This window comes from Lepisma saccharinum, chromosome 5 (assembly GCF_977018435.1).
Source record: "Lepisma saccharinum chromosome 5, izLepSacc3.1, whole genome shotgun sequence".
In the NCBI taxonomy this organism is placed as follows: domain Eukaryota; kingdom Metazoa; phylum Arthropoda; class Insecta; order Zygentoma; family Lepismatidae; genus Lepisma; species Lepisma saccharinum.
The window spans coordinates 87,951,728-87,970,938 of NC_139233.1; the positions used below are offsets into that span (position 1 = coordinate 87,951,728).

Genomic DNA, 19,211 nt, shown 5'->3' on the forward strand with positions numbered 1-19,211 from the left:
CAATTAACATAAAGAGATATTTTACTTAAGATCTCTCAATGCAATTGGAAGTATGAAAGCTAGTTCTTGTAAGATCTCTCAATACAATTAAAAGTATGAAAGCTAGTTCGTGTATATTGGACCGTAGCTGATGCTGCATCTAAAATGTACTCATTATGAACTTTGACTTCGCAGGTCATGGTAATTGGTGAGTACAAAGGCAAGAAGGTACAGGAAGTGAAGAAAAATGTGCAAAAGCAGCTCATAGATAAGAATGAAGCAGTATTATATATGGAACCAGAGAAGCAAATTATATCCAGGTATTTCATTTTAAGTTTCTTCAAAATCAGCAAGATGATAATTCAAAATAATACACCAAGGCTCAGTTGATAACACTTTGTCTTTATTGATTCCCACTGATAACCACGAGGCTTGAAAATTGCAACAATGAAAAGTCATTCAAAATACTGATTAACAGGGCAACTACTCACCGTGAATTCTGGGAATTCTGCCTGAATTTTTCTTCATACAGTCAACTCTCGATTCAACGACCTTTCACAGTTCCCGGGAAAAGGGTCTTTATTGGAATTTGCACCAATTTGCAGCTTAAAGGGAGCTCAAACGGACACAAAGATGCCTAGGAGATGGTAACACCATTTATCCTGGTAGTTATACAACCTGTTATGCACAGGATGCGTGCTGTGTGAAGGAAAATACAACATGAAAAAGTTTTCACAAAAGAGAATTTAAAATGTTACTTTATTTCAATTGTGCACAGTCGTTGCTTTTCCAGGCAATGGAAAGGAAAACAATCTCTCGCTTATTGCAAGCGAAACTCGAAGAATTTTGACACCAGTCAGACTGGTGCCAGCAAAAGTCTTGAGATAATCGGGCAGAATGAATGTTGGATTTTATACGGGTTGTTTACTGGAGCATTGTCTGTTACAAGATTAACTGGTAAGATTAGATCTCTCCGGAGAAACAACACAACCTCTCTAGGTACCAGACAAAAAAAAAATAAAGGCAGGGCTGTAATTTTCGTTCTGGTTCGGCTGTGTAAAATACATCGTAAAAAAAAGTCACTTTTCTTTGCTTCAACCAACTTCATTCGCCCTCCTTCCCCATTCAAGGGAGCAGGCAAAGCCCCTTCCTTGACTTGCATTGTAATCCAGCGTGAAAAAGGAAACGCGCAACTTGCGATCTGTTTTCATCCAATGCGTATTCTATGACACGTCATTAAACAGCATGGCAGTCGATAATCATTCGGGTTTGGAATTAAATTTCACTTTACACTATATTTAGTCCCGATTAGCCCATCAGCGTATGAAAACAAGCTTTATGAAACTGCATTTTCACATATCAAAATGGTAGATCGTTATTTACTCGCACGTTAATCGAGGATTTAATGTTGGATTTAACACCCACCCTTCCAAACGTTTTCCCCTTGAATAATGTTTTTTTTTTTTTTTTAATCAGTCTCAGCGACCATTCCTACATTGAACACACTTTTTTTTCCTCCACATGAATGGTTCTGAAGAAAAGCCGATGCAAATTAAATTTACAGATTTGCTTATCAGAAGGCGCAGAACATGAAGTTATTTTAACTCTTGTTTTCCTTTCTGGAGATCGAATTTCGTTATCCTCAAATCAAAACAGCTTTGCGAGATTCAAAACAATAACTTTTTCCTTCAGGCTGGATGAGTCATCGCTGTTATTGGCAAGCAAGAGCTTTGTAGACGCTAGACAAAACACTGACGCCAGGTGCAGCGTAAAAACAAGGAGACCGGCTGGAAGTTCGAGCAACAGGTGGCGGAAGAGAAAAGTCCCAGCATTTTAAAGATAACGCAACTGTCGAAGACGGAACTTTTAACAGCAGTGTAAAGAAGAAAGAAATGACCCTTGCTTTACGTTTTACCATGCAACAGACAATGATAGGGGCAATATTTCCTATGCAGACAACAGCATTAAAAAATAATAATAATAAATAAATAAATAAAAAAAACTGAAATCTGCAATTATCAACATTGCCGTGCACACCAGTGGTGGAGAATGAGCTGGGGAAAGGGTAGAGGGTTACTTTTTTTTTACTTGTTCTATGGTTTTTGTTTGTTTTCAAGAATATAACCAGAACTGGTTGCCCCATTTTAGACGTCAAAGGAAAGGAAAAGGGGTGGTTCCTTTTCCACCCTCGCCTGCAATCAGCCCGCATCAGCAACAAAATCCTGGCTGAAACAATCTGCATCACCCCCCCCCCCCCCCTACGTTTGCTGACAGGAAAAGAGGGAGAAGTCAGTCGTTTAACGGAACACTTTTTTGGCAGATATTACGACATCGACACAATTAGGAAAACGTATGAAGTGGGAAACGGGAGGTATGATGCACATAAGATCGAAGTAAACTTTTGTGCAAACCTGGATGACAACGCATTAAGCGGATTGACGGTTTTTAGTTCACCTATGTGGTTTTGATTATCTCTAACAGTTTCGCTTTTTTAAGAGCTTGACCTGCCATACACATTGGCAAAGACTGCAAGTCCAGCAGTCATTTCGGGCTGCTCCCCTCCCCCACGAGTTTTCAGCAGCTTTTAGGACAAGGAAACAAGTCAAGTCGATTTAAAATAACATCCAAGCACATTCGATCTTCTCTTCTCGCGCATCCAAGAGCAAGCGTGGCAAAACAAGCCTGGCGCGTTGGGTAGCGGCAGTCGGGTGCGGGGTAACATTGGTGCACTTGAGGGAGGGGAGGGCAGAAGTCAAGTGCTATTGGATATCACTCCACATGGTGTGGGGGTGTCTATTTTTAGTTCAGACCTAACTGTGAGCGGTAGAGCGCTCGTAAAGGGAATGAGTGGAGGAAAAAAATGCATTTTTCGGCCGATTTCCTTCAATTTTTCAACTTTTTTTTTTCCAAAATTTTCTAATTTTTTCTAAATTTTTCACGGTTCCCGGGAAAAGGGTCGTTACTTTGAGAGGGTCGTTATACCCGGGGTCGTAGAATCGAGAGTTGACTGTATATGTAAAAAATTGCAACTTTACTATTTCAAGTCCCATTGAATTTATACATATTTATTAATGGCCAGAAGCAAGTTTTTCACAGTTTAGCCATTATTTTTATCGAGGAATGAAAAGAAAAGAAACCTGCATGGAAAATAGAACAGAATTCTCTCATTTCCTTTGCTTTGTTAGTGTCTTTCGCAGAACAATCTATCTAACCAACTGAAAATTAATGGAAACTAAGATATCTTGAAGTTGATTAGGTAAAGTTGACTTTGAAATTCTTATACAATGAACATTTTGTTTTTGTAAATTACTGTATTTTGTAACATTTGATTCTTATACAATTAACATTTTTTTTTTGTAAATTTGTATATTCCGTAACATTTGTGACTGGTGTTTGTAGATGTATTTCGAATCTGAGTATGTGAAATGGCAAATGTAAATGCTGCACCTTAAATTATATATTTTAAATATATGTGTTTGTGCCCTTGAATTTTTGGAAACTTCACCTTGAATACTTGAATTTTAGCATGGTCCTAGAGTGCCCACCCTGATTAATATTAGCAGGTGATTATTCCAGTCTATTGCCATGCGGTCTCATGCGCTGTGCTTTGGGCTCCGACTGAGGGACAGCATGGATTCGAGTCTGCCTGGGTTCGGCCTATGTATGGGACCAGTGGCAACCCACTATCGTGATGAAATTGGGGAGCTATGTCTTGGAAATCTTCTATAACAGCTGAGGGTTTCTTCATGCTGACCCCACGTCATCCCATTATCGGGTGAAGAACTCCATGCCTCTAGGTGGGATTGTGAGAGGGAGACGGGCAGTCGGGAGATAGCCCAAGGCCCTTCCAGGGCTGTCGAGCCACGGATTATTATTATTATTATTAGGTGATTATTCCACTCCAATTATGAGCATCAATTTAACAGAGTTTTACTTCAAAATGTTCAAGAATGACATCAAAATGTTAAAATGTTAAAGTACCTGTTATATAGCGACAAAAGGCCCATGGAAGCCCAAAACTCCAGAAAAAATCAGCCTGTATTGGTAAGTAAAATCGAACTGATACAAGATAAGACCCAACTGATCTTTTATTCATCATAAATATGTGGCACTAAGTATGAGTCAACAACCATTGATCGCTTTTAAAAAATGCAGATTTCTATCCAAAAGATATTCTTGTTTCTCTATATTGGATACAGTTGAACAAAGTCTTTACTTACTCTTGTAATTGGCTCATTACATTTTACTCTTTATATGACATTAATAAAAGTCCGTTATTTACAGGTCTGGAGATGAGTGTGTTGTTGCTCTCTGTGACCAGTGGTACCTAAACTATGGCGAAGAAAAGTGGAAGGCTTTGGCGGAAAAGTCCCTGGGCAATCTAAATACATACCACGATGAAGTGCGGAAGAATTTCAATACAACACTCAATTGGCTGCATGAACATGCGTGTTCACGGACTTATGGATTGGGTAAGCATTTTGTATTACTATAAGTATGTACTCTGTGATGAAAAGTATCCAGACACACCGCGAAACGTGTGTTTATCATAGAGGGTGACACAGTATTGCCATCTACAGAATGGAATACATGGTCAGCGATCTCTATAATCTGTAGACAGCGCGAGAAAGCAGTATGGGATGGTCTAAGGAACTCCCAGACTTTCAACATGGTCAGGTGGTTGGGTGCCACTTGTGTAAGGAATCTGTGAGTGAGATTTCCACCATCCTAAACATCCATAGGTCCACTGTTTCCGATGTTATAGTGATGTGGAAACGTGAAGGGACGTGTACAACCAAAAAAAAACAAAAAACATGCAGGCCGACCTCCCATGTTGACTTCCAGAGACCATCGAGTGTTGAAGAAGGTTGTACAGCGTAATTGTCAATCATCCATCACCACCATCACACAGAAATTCCGAACTGCATCAGGATCTACTCCAATCACCATTACTGTTCGGTGCAAGGTGCGGCAACTTGGTTTCCATGGGCAAGCAGCTGCCCATAAACCAAACACCACACAGGTAAATACTAGGGGTGTGCGGGACAATTTTTTGGGTTGGGATGTGAAATTTTTTAAATCCCGACATTCGGGATGGGAAAAATTTGCAATTTCCCAACAAAGTCTGGAAATTTTCGGGACGGGAAATGTTCAAAATTTCCCGAAGCTCTGGAAATCTCGAATTCTACACGTCATTTTCACTTTAAGTGATTGTTTTCACATTTCTGGTACAAAAACTAACAATTTTCGTTAAGTTCCAGACATTTACAATGCAGAAAACGTCGAGAATTAATGACTTTTAATCGGGAATTCATTTCCCAAATTCGGGATCAGGATGAGTGCCATGTTGCAAGGAGCATCAAAACTAAACCATAGAGCAGTGGAAAACCGTTGTGTGGAGTGATAAATTACAGTACACAATGTGGCGATGGTAGGGGATGTGTGTGTGGGTGAATGCCTAGTGAACAAATCTACCAGCCTGAATAGTGCTGACAGTGAAATTCGGGGGTGGTGGGGTTACAGTGTGGTCATGTTTCTCCAGGAGGGTACTTTCATGCTGCCTACCGTTGATGACCAGTGTCCTGATTTAAATCCCATAAATCATCTCTAGGATGTTTTGAAACCCCGACTTTGTGCTAAACCACACCGACCCACATCAATACCTCTTCTCATTTCGGCACTCTGAGAGGAATGTTCTGCAATTCCTCAGGAAACCTTTCGCCACCTCATTGAAAGTATGCCTGTGAGAGTGAAGGCTGTCATCAAGGCTAAGGTGGGCCAACACCCGATTGACTCCCATTGGAGGGTGGCCCAAACTTTTACTTCATTTTCAGGTGGATGTCCGGATACTTCTGATCACATAGAGTACATTTAGTTTTTGATGACAACACAAAATGTGAAATAACATGCTGTAATGTCCATTTTTCATCTGTCTGAAAGGTCTGAGGTGCATTTTTCTACCTTGTTTTGTCACGAGAATATGTGAAATGAACTGCAAATTGCGAAATAGACTCTTAAACATGAAATTTAGAGTTTATTTTCTGAAGTTTGAATTATTTTGTGGGGTTATGCAATTCATGGAAAACTGAATAATTCTCTGTAAATATTTGAAAAACAAAAATGGATCACTTTATACAGGAATCAACTTAATACTCTGGTAACTACGGTATGCGCCAAAATATACAGTACTGAAACTCGCACACCTCGAACGTGCATGTGCGTTTGTCGATGGGGCATAGCTCCAGCCATTCGTGTTCTCAGTAGTGAAAAGGAAGTTATAATTCGCTAATAGTGTGTATGAAGTGTTTCTTTCAGGATAAATAAACTTGCAAATGACAACAATGTAATGTTTGTCTTTTAATTTCAGTACTGTATATTTTGGTGCATACTCTACATAAATGTGATATTAGAAAGGATATGTTTATTTTTTGTATTACGTACAATTTTTAAATCCAATTTAGGATTACATTCACAATTTTAAAATCAAAGTGTCGTTTTATGTTCCGCTTTTGAATCTGAAATTTACTCTTGTTTTTGTACCGAAATTTGTTTTTTTTATTAATTCAATTATAATGAATTTCTAAGGAAAAAACCAAGACTTGCTGTGAAACTCAATGACGGATTAACGGGACCCACTTTCGATGGTAGGGACGGTGGATGACTGCTTCCAACTGCCACCTATTAGGTTCAGTTTATGCATCTGATTATGTGAGATCTCAGTTTACGCTGTAAACGGGTAATGAGTTGCTATTTTTAGAAGTCCCAGGTAATTGTAGATGCCAAGCATGTTTATATACTGTAATCAAAGTGTCCTGAAGATGTGCAGAATGGTTCAGATTCTACTTTGATCAGCCCAACAGCATGAAGTGAACAAAACAAGCTTTGTCAAAGTTATGCATGTTTAGACGTCGCAAAAAATTGTCAGTGACGTGCGCAAGATTTTCGAAAGGGGGATGGGGTTAGGTATACTTTTTATAGCAGTCAGTCCTCACTTTGCCATCTTTTCCTGCCTTTGACTTTTTTTTAATAGAAATACTGGCCAGAGGGGGGGGGGGGGCTCAACCCCCTTTGGGCACGCCACTGATTGTAATTTACATCCATGTTAATCAACGATTTATTATTGGATTTAGAAGTCTTGCGTAAATAACGTGTGTCCTTTTTTCCTTCTTTCTTTTTTTGTCTTCCCGTCAACGTTTAATATTGCGTGATTTATTTTCAGCACGTGAATCATTCCCATAACTTTGTTCAAGGTGTTTATCAGATGGAAGAACAAGAAGAAAATAAAAAAGGTTGTATTTTTTTTTGTAACTCCTCGCTTTGTATCTTTTGCTCTGTTTCCTATCATCAAAGCAAAACAACCTTTGGAGGCAAGATTCAAAACAATGTGATTTTTCTTTCCTTCAGAGAGGATGAGTCATGCTCTGGAGCCTCGAGACAAAACATTGGCACCTGTTGCCAACTGCCTGCTGCTCCAAAAAACCCCTCCGACCAGTTTATGAGGGGAGGAAGGGGAATTGGGAAACAAACAGGTGGTGGAGCGGCCCCAATGCAGTTGAACAAGTCTTATCAGAAGTGTGCTCATTCCGGGCCAAGTTTCAGAAAGATAGAAGAAAGGAGGGGGGGGGGGAAGAAAAATCACTGATTAGAAACTCTCCCATGCTGTCATGTCAATGCTTCGGACATATGAGCAAGATATCCAACGCTGAGCATTAAAGAAAGAGAAAAGGGTTGAATCTTTCAATTACTGCATAGCTGTGCACAGTGGCAGAATAATGAGCTCCTGTGGGGGAAGATGGGCTTTTTTTTCTTTTTACTGCCCGTATGCTATGTTCGTTGAATGTGCGTATTCAGTTTCAAAAGCAACAACATAATTTTAGACGTCAGAGGAAAGGAGACGAGAGATGATCGCTTATCGCCACACGAGCAAGAAAATCGGGGCAGAAATACTTTGCACTTTTCAGTAATTACAAGACTGGTGATGATACCATTGGTGGCATGAGAAAGCAACCCCCTCCCTGCAAATGAGAAAACGTGATGCATATACGTATATATAGGGGGATGTGGGAGATGGTGTGATGGTGTGATGATGCCTTTACCCCACATATTCTTCGATTTTTGCCAATTTGAAGGTGATGTGATCAGCACCACGCTTGGGCAACCCCCTTGCTATTTTGGCCCAAATATGCATTTTAATGTCATTTAGATGTGCACTAAATTTGGCTGCTCTCATAAAATATTGCTGCAGCCCTCGTTTATTCACTCATTTTTCCTGGCCCCATCACTTTACAACATACAAGTTACGCAATATGCATAGAGAAAACATTCTCTGCCTCATGCAAAAGAATCAGTTATCCCAACTTCGCCCCCTCCACAATTGATTTGACACGAATATTTTTCCGTCAGTGAGTAAAATATTGCCCTATCTGCCCATAGAAAAAAAAATGATCACTTTAGCTTGTGCGTTTTCAGCTTCATTCTGATAACCAAATGATATAGCATCTGTGAAGAAACTTCAGATTAAAAATAATTGAACTAGATCCAATCATATTTCCTTAAGAATCTAAACAAATTTCCATTGAAGTAAAAGTGCTGTTGTTATATGGTATGGCAAATTCTTAATTTTTTTCCATTTTCAACGTTGCAATCAAGAAAGAAAAAGTTTTTACAAACAAGTTCCCCCTCTTTTTTTTTGTTCCTATCAACTAGGAAGGATTTCGTAAATGTGAGGGCAAAGAAGCGAATGGTGATCCAAGTCCTGTTGTCAATTTTCCACTCGCATTTTTGTGGAGTGGGAAGGGTGAACAAAGACACCGCAGTCACACACATTGTGCCCAAACTCTACGGAAGTCATCATTTAGAGAGCATCAGCTTGGCAACAGTGCGCTTCTTGTCTGAAGCTGCGGCAGAAGGATCGGCCCATTGCATCTTCAAGGGGAATGCAAGAATTGCAGTTTTCCCTTCCTGTCCTCAATTGAGGTATGACAAATACAACTTGTGCACCTCCTACCCCCCTCCTGTGAACCATGCCTCTTCCCTCCCTCCTCTAGCACAAAAACCTAACTTCTGGAAGTTCAAGGAGGCATGGGGAATGCGGGAGGGAGGGAGAAGTCGCGTGGTCAACAGAACAGGTTTCTGGCAAATTTTAAAACATCGTCACAGCTCGGAGAACGTATGAAGTGGGAAACGGGAGTTAGAGCAAATGTAAGATCAAGGTGAATATCCTATTATTTAATATGGCCTTTTGCCGGGGCCTGACTGGAAGAACGTAAGCGGGAAAACGTATAATGCAGGAACGTAATATCGGGATTTCACTGTAATGAAATAAGATCATACAATTACATGAACAGTTACAATTAGAGTAAACACGTGTGTTGTTACAAGAGGCGTAGCAAATGTTCTCCTCCATCCACACATTTATGGTATCTTTTTAGCAAATTTTCACTAACACACATCAGTTTCTCTTCTGAAATCGCTACAATTTCTCCTGATATTTTCTTTCAATTCTTGTAATGTATGCCTTCAGGTTTAAAAGCTTGGTAGCTCGCCATGCAAGCAACTTAAAAATGCCTGTTTCTTGTGCAGGGTGCAAGGTGGATTTTGAGGATTATGTTCCAATCGTACTCTAATGTTGTCTTCTTTCTCCTCAGTAAACACACGTCATTTCACCCTATGCTTCTTATCAAGAACAAACCCTGTTTCCCTAAATTTGTTCATAAGTTGGAAAACTGTCTGTGTGGAACAGTAACATCTGGGAATTCTGTTGCAAACACCTTATAACTTCCTTCCCTACAAGAATTAATAATGACTTAAAAGTTGTACATAAAAATTTGTTTTAAATTGTACGGATAGTGTGGCATTATTAGACTAGAAAAGCACCAGTAATACGTAAAGTAAAACAAAACAATTTAAATGAAAACACTTGTAAACGCCTTAACACTTCACAAACACGAGGAAAAGGGACACCAGCTATCTGGATACTGAAGCACTGATGTGTCCAGTGCCAAGGTCAGCATACAGCTGTGGATCTAAATTCCCGGCAGATGCACCCCCACCTGCCCGGTGAGCTTCCCACCACTCCGTGGACAACTTGATCGTGAAAGGCACTGTAGTATTTGTTGCAACAAAAGAATAAAATTTTACAATTTGCCCTGTGGTACAGGACTTGTCAGACATCCTGTAGTATTCTGCTGAAAAAATGTCCATAGTGTCAGCATTTAATTTTGATATATTTCTCTATTTCAGGTACCAAACTTCCGTGGGATGAGACGTGGCTAATAGAATCACTGTCTGATTCAGCAATGTACATGGCATACTACACAGTGGCACATTTTCTGCAGGGAGGAACTTTCAATGGGAGAGGTCCAAATGCTGCTAATATTAGGTGTGTGCGTTTTCAATACTAGCCATTTACTTGTGACAGCACATTGTGGAACACAGATGGTGATAAAATGGTCTGAACAACTCCCATTCCTAAAAATGCCTTTCTTCAAAATGTCCTCATATTCTGAAATGCACAACTCATTCTTTCAAGTTCTCACCAGTTGGTTTTTGAGTGAATAACCTTATAATTCCATCAGACAAAAACATATTTCATTAAAACAAATTGGTAATTTTATTCAACATAGTTAATCATTTTTTTTTTAAGAATACATTTAAATTTTCGTTATTTGCACAAGATTTCCTAAGGAAATACAGTGCAACCCATATTTTATGTTTTCTTACATTGTGCATACAGTAAGGTCTACAAAGAACTGTGCTGTCGTCTCATTTATTGTTCCCAGGTGATTTTCAAGAACAAAAAATTAGATTGGATTCTTTTTGAACAGACTTTGTATCATGATTGTGCTCTTCCTGTACTTCACTCCCCCTTCTGACGTCTTTATTTCATGCATATCCACTGTAACCTTTCCTTCTCCTTCCTCTGTATATGTATGCACCACCAAATAGTGTCATTTATATTCTTGTACTTCTTTCCCCAACACTTTCGATACCTCATTAATGGAGGCATGCACATGGTATTTTGTTTTTCATGGATAAACACTGTGAAGTAACTCACTGTCATGTACATTTTTCATGTTTTTGAAGGTGTCGTGTGCATTTTGCAACCATGTTTTTATTTGTAATCAAGGGCTCCTGGGTTCCATACCCGGTGGAGGCACACTGGTTCGGATCCTCCTTAGGTCCAGTCCCGATTATCCTATCTGTGCATAAAGTGGACTTTAGACAAACTAAAAATCCAAATCAAATCCAACCGTTTTGTCAGGAAATGATGCGAAATGATTTTTTTTTAAAAAAAGCATTGCACTTTTCTTTATACTCTTGAAAATAGCATTGAGCAATTTATGTGAACATTTTGGAAATTCTTTATGAGGATTCCACTTTGGATTTCACAGTTGGTGAACATTTCGATCTGAGCAGGAAGTTCTTAGGTTATTTACATTAATTTTTTCTATATTACTAGAGGCATGTATTTTTGGTAAATAAAAAAGCAAAATTTTGATATAAAAACAGGGTTCAAAAGCGGTAAATGAAATTAAATTTTGGTGTTATAGCGGTGAAAAAACTGATCAAAAGCAGTATATAAAATGGCATTTTGGTTTTAAAATCTTGAACGTAATCCAAAATTTGATTTTAAAACTGCACTTATTACAATAATAAACATAACTTTTCTAATAGCACATTTATGTAGTTACCAGAGTATTAAGTTTATAACTGTATAAAGGGGTCCATTCTTGCTTCTCAAATATTTACAGCAGAATTAATCAATTTTCCATGATTTGCATAGCTCACAGAATAATTTAAACTTCAGAAAGTGTCGCGTGTGTAAATAAACTGTAAATTTTTTGTATAAGAGTTTATTTCGCATCATTTCGTGACAAAAATGCAGGGTAGGAAAATGCACCTCACTACTTTCAGAAACATTAAAAGTTAACATTAGAATGTGTTATGTCACATTTTGTATTTTCGTCAAAAACTAAATGTTGATGCCCCTATATATTACCTATTCAAAATGTTTTCAGGAACTTTTATTACATTGTTATAGTTTTGTCTTTCAAAAAATTGTTACAGAAAAACATTTATATATGTGAAAAGAGAACGTCTTGTAAGAAAAATTTGGAAAGATTTCAAAGATTTGGTAAATAATTAGAAAATTAGCAACATATTTACTATGATTTTTCTGGAAAAACAGCAAAAAACCCATATCTGTGGAAAAATACCCAATATTTTCAAGCCTGTCTGCCAAACATTATGAAAAAACCTCTACATGCAGTGAAAGTTTGTTGGTTTTACAGCAACGCCCTGTACATTACAACTAATTATTGAGCTATTATTTGTATAACACTTCCTTCTTTACAGGCCTGAGCAAATGACACCTGAGGTCTGGGATTACGTATTCTTCAGCAACGCAAAGTTCCCAAAGACAACCATACCAAAAGCTACTCTCAACAAACTGAAGTCTGAGTTTGAGTTCTGGTATCCACTTGACCTGCGGACGTCAGGAAAGGACTTGATACAGAATCACTTGACCTATATGATCTACATTCATTGCGCCATTTGGCAAGATGATGAATCCAAATGGCCGCAGTCAATAAGAGCAAATGGACATCTGCTGTTGAACTCGGCAAAGGTAGTACTTCTTCAGATTCATTATAATGCCATGCACTGTATTTATTTTATATATATATTGCATATGGCTGAGCTTATACCCATGAATCGGTATCGATCGGCTGATATCAGTGGTACCGGTATCGGAAAGTATTAGTTGAATTTTATTTCCAATCCCGGCTGAATGTTTTCCGACGTTTTGGTCTTTACCATGCCACTCAACACTTACCATACCACTCAATACTTTTGCGGATTCTAATTATCCTGGAAATTATGCAGAATTTGCAGTTTCAACTATATTCTCTGATTACATAATAGGTATTTTAAAATTCAAATGTAATATTTTAATATATTGGAGCAAGGCTCTGGTGATTCCATTCTTATAATCGAAGTGGAATATTAATCAATATTTTGAACAACTTTTAATTGTTTTAATTTTAAAGCATCGGTATGGGTATCAGTTCAAAGTATTGGCTCGGCCCTAATATTGTATATTATATTATTAATATGTACAGTGAAAACCCGATATTACGTTTCCACATTATTCATTTTCCCACTTAATACATTCATCCAGTCAGGCTCCGGAAAAGGCCATGTTAAATAATAGGACGTTCACCTCAATCTTACGTTTGCTCTAACTCCTGTTTCCCGCTTTATATGTTTTCCGAGCCGTGACAATATCTTTAAAATTTGGCAGAAACCTGTTCTGTTGATCGCGACTTTTCCCTGCATTTCCTTGCTTTAGCTGCTGTTTCATTCACCACGCAACCTTGAAGAAGGGAGGAGAGGAGCAAAGAGGCATGGTCTGTGGAAGGCTGGGGAGGGGGGAGGCAGGGAACAACTTGCATTTGTCACATCTTCCTTGAAAGACAGGAAGGAAAAACGGCACTTCTGTAGTTCCTGTGAAGAATAAATGGGCCGATCCTTCTGCCTCAGGATGAGACATCAAGCGCATTGTTGCCAAACAGATTCTCTGTAAATGCTGCCTTCCCTAGAGTTTGGACGCGTGAGTAACTGAGGTGTCTTTGTTTGCCCTTCCCCTCCACAGAAACGAGAGTTGAAAATTGACAACGGGACTCATTGCCCACTCATTTACGGAATCCTTCCTAGTTGACGGGAACGAAAAAAGAGGGGAGGGGGACATGTTTCATGTTTGTAATTTTTTTCCTTTCTTCTTTGCAGTGTTGGAAATGAAAAATAGGATTTGCCATACCTGATAACAACTGCACTTTCTCTTCAATGGAAAGTCGTTTCGATTCCTAAGGAAATACGATTCGATCTAGTTAGATTATTTTTAATCTGAGGTTTTTTTCATGAACGCCATATAATTTGCAGGGTGGCAACAGACCTGGAAAACCGGGAAAAGTCGGGGAATTTGAGGTGTCAAAAAAAAGTCAGGGAATTTCGTCTTCATTGACTTTTTATTATTATTATTTATTTATTTAAAGATATCGTTATGTAACTCTGCACGGGAACAGGAAATCTCGTTCGTAAGTTTCGGCCTCAACTTTTAGGCCCCTTTTATGCGCAACACAACCACGGCACCAGAAACCAGTGATGGCAGGAGAAGAGAGAGAGAGAGAAATTTCTCTCGCCCAGGCTTCTCAGCGGGAATTTTAAATTTGAACACTCTTTGGAGGAAAATTGTTATAACTCTGGCACTATGGGAGCAATCTACTTCGGATAACTTTTGTTTTTCAGCTAAAACATCAGTTCATGCAACCGTGTACAATTCAGAACACCAGACTGCGGAAGGGGGGGGGGGGGGCACGTCTCCCGAATCTCGATGGGAAAAACAAAAATCTGGAGATTTGTCCTCTCTTCTCCCGCTATTTTGGGGATAAGGAGCAAACTTTACTATTCTCTTCAAAGAATGGACGTTTCCAAAGAGAATGAAACATGTTTCATGTTCTTGGGTGCCATGCAAGTTGAATAATAAGCCAAAATGTGATTTTTTTAAATTTTTTTTTTTTTTTTTACGAAAAATAGGTAATTTGCATTCTTGGAGGTAAATTGTTATAACTCGGCCACTGTGGGAGAAATCTACTTCGGATAAGTTTTGTTTTGCAGCTAGAACATCAGAGCATGCAACCATGTACAATTCAAAATGCCGGACCAAGGAAGGGGGGCTTGGGGGGCGCGACCCCCTTCTTCATAGGATTTCACTGCTATTCTTGGTAGAGAACGTAGTTCTACCATATCTCACTAGGGAGCGTTATTGTTACAATAGTTCATTGTTAACCTGTATAGATGCCAGTAATCTTAAGCAGTGCTCTCGTAGTTCACGAGTATCCACTAGAGGCGCTGGTGCTGTGCTCAGAATTGTATAGAAGCAGCGACGTGGCCCCAGCAAGTTACTTCTGTGTTTACTCTTCGAAGACTCTTGGTCGAGCTCTGCTCCCGCAAATAGTCCAGCATTGCAAGCACATGGGTGCTTAGGGATACAAGAGGGCTTTCTACAGTGTGGCCTACTCTGGTAGATTATATGAGTAATAGCAATATTTCTCAGCCTACCAGGTAGACTATACGCATTGTGCATTGTTTTAAGCTCAACCTCCTACAGTGTGGCCTGCCTGTAGAATGGGAATGTACTCCTTGTACGGGCTACAGGTAGATTTTACGCATTGTATTGGGTTACAGTTTGGCTCGTGGACATATTTACTGTTGGGAAACGGCCTACTAGAGTGCGCGTCAAATCTCCTGCATATGGCGATAGCCAATAGCAGCGCACTGAAGCGGTGCCATGTAGAAATCTCACACGGAAAAGAGACAGCGTGGTTGAGCGTAATGCCTTGTGAAGGAGAACATTGCAACGCCGCACGTCTGTGATTCGCTGGTGCTGTTCAACCTTTCAATGCCATATGCAGGAGATTTGACGCGCACTCTAGTAGATTATACGAAGGGTATCCGTATTCTTTGGCCTACTAGTAGATTATACATCTCACAAAAGTCGAAGTAGAAATGACTTCATCTTTTGACCTACTATGGTAGATTATACGAGTGATGGCATATTTCTCTGCCTACCAGGTAGATTATACGAAGGGTGATGTTCATCAATAGTTAATTTTCATAAAGGGTAAAATAAGCAGTTGTTAATTACTGTCTTTAGTTTAGCTTTATTAAATTATTAATTAAAGTAAAGAACATTAACTAAGCCTTATCTATTATAAGCTTATAGTAAATTTCTTTTGCTTGTTGATATTACTCTTTGTTACTACGAAAGCAGATTTAAATGTTCCTTGAGTCGCTAAATTGATGCCCTAGTGTCCCCTATGTCAACACAGTTGTATTCCAATGCCCTAAAAGAAAAATAAGGTCCCTTACCTCCTCTGATTTCTCTAAAGAGGAAGAATTGAATGGTCCCTGTCCTCCCTCTCCAAGATGCCAGCAGAGGAGCTTCAAACCTGAACTTCAGGAACGATAAAGAGCAGTGAGATCGTATCAGAAGATATTGTGACTTTGTTTAGTGTGGATATCTACATTTAACCCCAGTGTAATAAACTTAAGTCTACGCGAACTTTCATTACTTATACCCGAACCCTGAGTGCATAAGAGCCTCATATCTCCGGCTAGAATAGAGTTAACATTATGGGTAAATCTGAATATTGATGACCTTCACATCATCGAACCCGGTACGTTTCAGTGATTAACGCTAAACAGGTTCATTTCAGATATGAGTCATTCCATGCCAAATCAACACAGATCTGTGCAATTTCCAACCTGACCATCTCCGATTTTCATGAAATTTGGGGAGTTGAAACTATGCATGGAACTTAGTAACTATGAAAATTTTTAGTCTCGTGCATTTTGTAATTCTTAAATTATTCAAGGTCAAAGTTAGCAGAAATTGCCCTTTTTTGATCCCGCTTAGCTATACTAAATGTGCTGTAACTCTGCCACTATTTTGCCTAGGAAGCTCAAATAAAGCTTATTGTACAGGGAATTGAACAAGCTTTCCAGTGATATACTGCAAAGGGATCAGAAGATACAAAATAATATCTTAACCATGTGACTGTTAAAAGCCCCATTACATGCACCATGACGAGTCAAAAGTCCCTTAACACCCCCTACAAAATGTAAAGGAGTTTTCCTGGTCAAGAAAGAAATAGGTTAGGCACAGGGAGATCCCTAGGTGTGTGTGTCAAGCGCAAGTCCGGCATATTGTTGACCGCCATATTGAATTCAACGCAAACATTTAAAGGAAAGGGGGTGAAGTGATATACCAATCAGGCTAGAACTTCACGAGAAATGAAACTGCGAAGGTTTTTCCGAAGTATCTTTAACCAGCAAAAAAATATTACTGCATGCTTGTAACCATTTTCTCCTTTTCGTTGTGTTAAAAACAAAGTATTAAGAATGCTCCTAACATGTTAGGAACTTATCGAGATCACGCTGACATCTTGGGAGAGAAGGAAGTATACGCACCATTTCATATGATTTTAATCAGCAACATTTACCAAATACTTGAATAGTGGAGAATATTGGGAAAAGTATCTCAAACAATTACGTGACACTTCCTTTAGAATGAAAAATTCTTCAGTGACGAGGCTAATTTTTATGTTCACGGTAAAGATAATAACAATTATATGCAATACATGTGATTTGATAATCTACAGTAGACAGATCCCAGCCGAATGGTTGTTGCTGGTAAGCTAATGATGTGGTATGTATGGAAAACTGGAATGGTTGGTCAATATTCAACAACGGAACCTTAAATGGTGAGGGCTTCTTGGATGTGTTAAGTGAACAGGTTTTTCATCCTTGCTTATGGAATATGGCACTTTTCCAGAGTTTTGAAACAGGACAGTGTGTAACCACACTATGTGAACATTTTGGCAATTTCTTCATGGTAAATTTCTAGGTAGATTGATGGACGGGGATCTATTAAAAGGCCTGCACATTCCCCAGATTTATCATCTTAGGAGGACTTTTACCTTCAGAAACATTTGAAGAGAATAGTGCATGCACTAAAAGTCCCTGATATTAACCATCTGAGAGAAGGCATAATTGCTGCTTGCGATGGTGTTGCACCTGCTACATTGCCAAATGTTCTATGTGAGTTTGAGAGACGTCAAGAAGTGTGCTCACAGGAATATTGACAACACTATAATGTGCATATATCGTAAGTGAAAGATATGCGTATATAGTTTTGCTGCCTGAAAATAAGTTGGAAAAACCTTCGCTGCTTCATTTCTCATGAAATTCTAGCCTGATTTGATATACCACATCACGCCCTTTCCTTTGAAATTTTTGCATTGAATTCAATATGGTGGTCAACAATGTGCCGGACTTGCAATTGACACACACACACACCTAGGGATCTCCCTGTGCGTAACCTATTTCTTTCATGACCTTGGTTGGTGAAGGCTGCCCAAGCGTGTGCACGATGGGGAGGAGGGAGTGGAGGGTATGTCTGATTTTCATAATGTGGGGGTGGTAATGGGTGATCAGAGCTGGAGCTCGGAGCTAAATCACCTGAATCACTACCCTCAAATTCACCTGGTTCCACTCCAAAGACCAAGTGACCTTCCTAGATGTGGACATCCACATTGCGGGAGACCACTTGAAAACCTTCATACACATCAAACCGACCAACCACCTCCAGTATCTACACTACTCCAGCTCACACCCCTACCACACCAAAAAAGCCATCCCATTTTCCCTTGCTCTCAGAGGCCAGCGCCTCAACTCATCCCCCTCATCCTGCCAAAACTACAACCTACGCCTGCACCATCAACAAACAAATCACTAGAACCAACTCCCACAACCGCACCAAACAACCTAAAACCAACCCTCCAACTCTGATCACCCAATACCACCCCCACATTATGAAAATCAGACATACCCTCCACTCCCTCCTCCCCATACTGTACAGTTATCCTGACACCAGGGACATCTTTCGGGATAAACCTAGGCTCGTCTTCCATCGCCCCCCCCCCCAACCTCGAGAACATCTTGGTCCAAAACACTCTCACCCCTTCCACACCACACCCCCAGCTCACAGGTGCAGGAGCTGCCCCATACTTATCACCTCCTCCTGATCCCCACAGTGGCAGGGGAGTTCACCCTTCACCCCAAGAGCACCTGCCACTCATCTAACCTGATTTACACCCTCCTCTGCCAAATCTGCTGCAACTTCTACCTAGGCGAAACCTCCACCCCCTTGAACCTAAGGATCAATAATCACCGCTCCTCCACCCAAAACTTCGATTTCACAGTTGCCATCCTCACCAACAGCCATAACACCACCTTTAATAACTGTTTCTGTGTTGCAATCATCATCTTTTAACCCCCCCTCCCCAAACAAGTCTTTCCGCAGGCGATGGGAAAGGTTCTATATAGCAGGCATGCACGCCACTATACCCCCCGGACTCAACCAGTAACCCTTTCCTCTCCACCCTGAAACTACCCACCCACCTTGCAGTAAACACTGGTGAAAGTACTTCTGTCTATCGACTATTTCTGGCAACACTGACCATCAAGACACTACGGTTAGTATTCTGTGCCTCTACTCTGTGATGCCGAACTATCTTTCTTCTCTGTTCAAAATGCGATATATATCGCAAAATATCGAACTACACTCTGTAAAAAAAATTTAGCATCACTGTATTCTTATTACGGATGTT

The 19,211-nt window shown here is 39.7% G+C and overlaps 1 protein-coding gene across 1 annotated transcript in view; it reads left to right on the plus strand.

Moving 5' to 3' along the window:
• Window positions 1–19,211, plus strand: part of LeuRS (Leucyl-tRNA synthetase) — a 94,997-nt gene that overhangs the window by 42,057 nt on the left and 33,729 nt on the right. The window contains exons 9-12 of the mRNA XM_083122752.1: window positions 175–299; window positions 4,264–4,451; window positions 10,222–10,360; window positions 12,337–12,607. Coding sequence (XP_082978878.1) covers window positions 175–299; window positions 4,264–4,451; window positions 10,222–10,360; window positions 12,337–12,607 — 723 coding nt within the window. The remainder of the gene's footprint in view (window positions 1–174; window positions 300–4,263; window positions 4,452–10,221; window positions 10,361–12,336; window positions 12,608–19,211) is intronic.